The following is a 1719-nucleotide window of genomic DNA, read 5'->3' as shown; positions in this document are numbered from 1 at the left end:
GCCTCGGCCTGGTCTCTTTCTCTGTCCATGCCTCGGTTTCCCTCCTGACTCCATGCTGCAGGGAGCCAAGCGTGGTTACACCTGGCACGGGCAGGTGTTGGCACTACCCCAGCCACAGGCATGCAGTTAGCTCAGGCAGTGCCCCAGCCTCTCCCTCGTGTCCAGCAACATAGCGGGCGGGCCAGAGACTCATCGTCTCCCCTCGGACTCGGCCGGGTCAGCCTACCCCCTCGCCCCATGCTGGCGAGGCGCCCACCCCTGGGGGAAACTGAGTCACAAAGAGCAAAACAAGTGTGCTGCACGCTACGGGCACCCAAAGGCGCTGGGTGGAGATCTCCAGGGCTGAGGTCACCACTGCAGACCGCTGGCCAGGGATGGGGGAGCAGGAGGGCGCCTGTGATGGAGCGTGTCTGGCTGTCCCTGCCCTTCCCCTCTTTCCCAGGGGACCCCCCCACGATCTCCCTGGGCCCAGGCCCGCTGCTGCCCCAGGCTGCCCAGACACCCCCGCCCCCCCGCAGGTACGCACCCGAGTCACTGGCCGACAATGTGTTCTCCCGCGAGTCCGACGTCTGGAGCTTCGGCGTCGTCCTCTACGAGCTCTTCACCTTCAGCAGCAAGAGCCGGAGCCCCTCGGAGGTGAGCATGGGGCAGGGGAACAGCCACGGCCTGGCTCACAGAGGGGGCGACCCCCTGCCCCGACGCTCATGGCCCCCCCACCGCCCGCAGGAATTCCTCCGCATGATGGGGCCGGACAAGCCCTCGCAGATCATCTGCCCCCTGCTCGACCTCCTGAAGGACAACAAGCGGCTCCCAGTGCCCACCGGCTGCCCCACCGAGGTAGGAGCCTGCCCTGCCCTGCCCCAGCCCCCCCCTCCCTCCGTCCCAGCGCTGACTCCTTCTCCTTCCAGGTGCACGGCCTCATGCTGAGCTGCTGGACCTTCACCCCTGGCAAGCGGCCCACGTTTGGGGAGCTGGCAGCCAGGATCGAGGCGCTGCAGGACAGCCGCAGCAAAGTCCGGGGGTAGCACCCGAGGCAGCGCTGGAGTGGGCACCGCCTGCGACCCCCCCGCCACCAGAAGCAGCACGCTCTGCCCGAGGTCCCCGCGAGCTTTGTGCTAGGACGACGATGCTGCTCAGTGCCAAGGACGTGCGGGCAGCTTGCAGCGTGCCCTCGAGCACCTCTCTGCTCCCCTCTGGGCCCCGCGGGCCCTGCCAGGCTGCCCCCTGTGCCAGCGCCTGTGTGCCCCCACCATCACCGTTTGCCAGCCAGGACCTGCTGGCTGAGGTCTCTCTAGTGGCTTTTAACCCCCCTATTTTTCCTTGGGGCGGGGGGGATGTGGAAACCAGCCCTCCTTGCCTGCGCAGGGGCTTCCCAGGGCCTGCAGACGGGCCCCAGCCAGGCTGAGCTGCCGGCAGGACACGCTCTGCGCCTGCTTGTGCCCGATACAGACCGCGAAAGGTGTCGCCTTTACATTCAAACCCTGGAAAGATCAGAGTCTCTTGGGCTTTAGGGCTCTTTGTTGCCAAGGGCTGGGTCGTCCCCCCACAAAACCCCCCAGGACACAGTCCCCTCGTGCCATGGGCCAGCCAAGCTCCAGCACCAAAGGCACAGGGTCTTTCAAGTAACCAAGTGATTGGGTCTGAGAGGCGGCAACGCACAGCCTCAGGGAGGGTGTGGCAGAGGCAGAAAGCCACCTTGGTTTCTCCCCAAAAATCTCT

The 1719-nt window shown here is 66.3% G+C and overlaps 1 protein-coding gene across 1 annotated transcript in view; it reads left to right on the top strand.

The window, feature by feature from the left end:
* Positions 1-1385, top strand: part of JAK3 (Janus kinase 3) — a 20161-nt gene extending 18776 nt beyond the window's left edge. Inside the window, exons 23-25 of the mRNA XM_019504520.1 lie at positions 519-636; positions 727-837; positions 909-1385. Coding sequence (XP_019360065.1) covers positions 519-636; positions 727-837; positions 909-1025 — 346 coding nt within the window. The 3' untranslated portion in view covers positions 1026-1385. The remainder of the gene's footprint in view (positions 1-518; positions 637-726; positions 838-908) is intronic.
* Positions 1386-1719: the final 334 nt, after the last annotated feature.

This window comes from Gavialis gangeticus, unplaced genomic scaffold (genome assembly GCF_001723915.1).
Source record: "Gavialis gangeticus isolate Ggan-Ray unplaced genomic scaffold, GavGan_comp1, whole genome shotgun sequence".
Taxonomy (NCBI): domain Eukaryota; kingdom Metazoa; phylum Chordata; order Crocodylia; family Gavialidae; genus Gavialis; species Gavialis gangeticus.
Note: the sequence above shows the minus strand (reverse complement) of the source record. Positions and strands in the feature narration are given on the sequence as shown.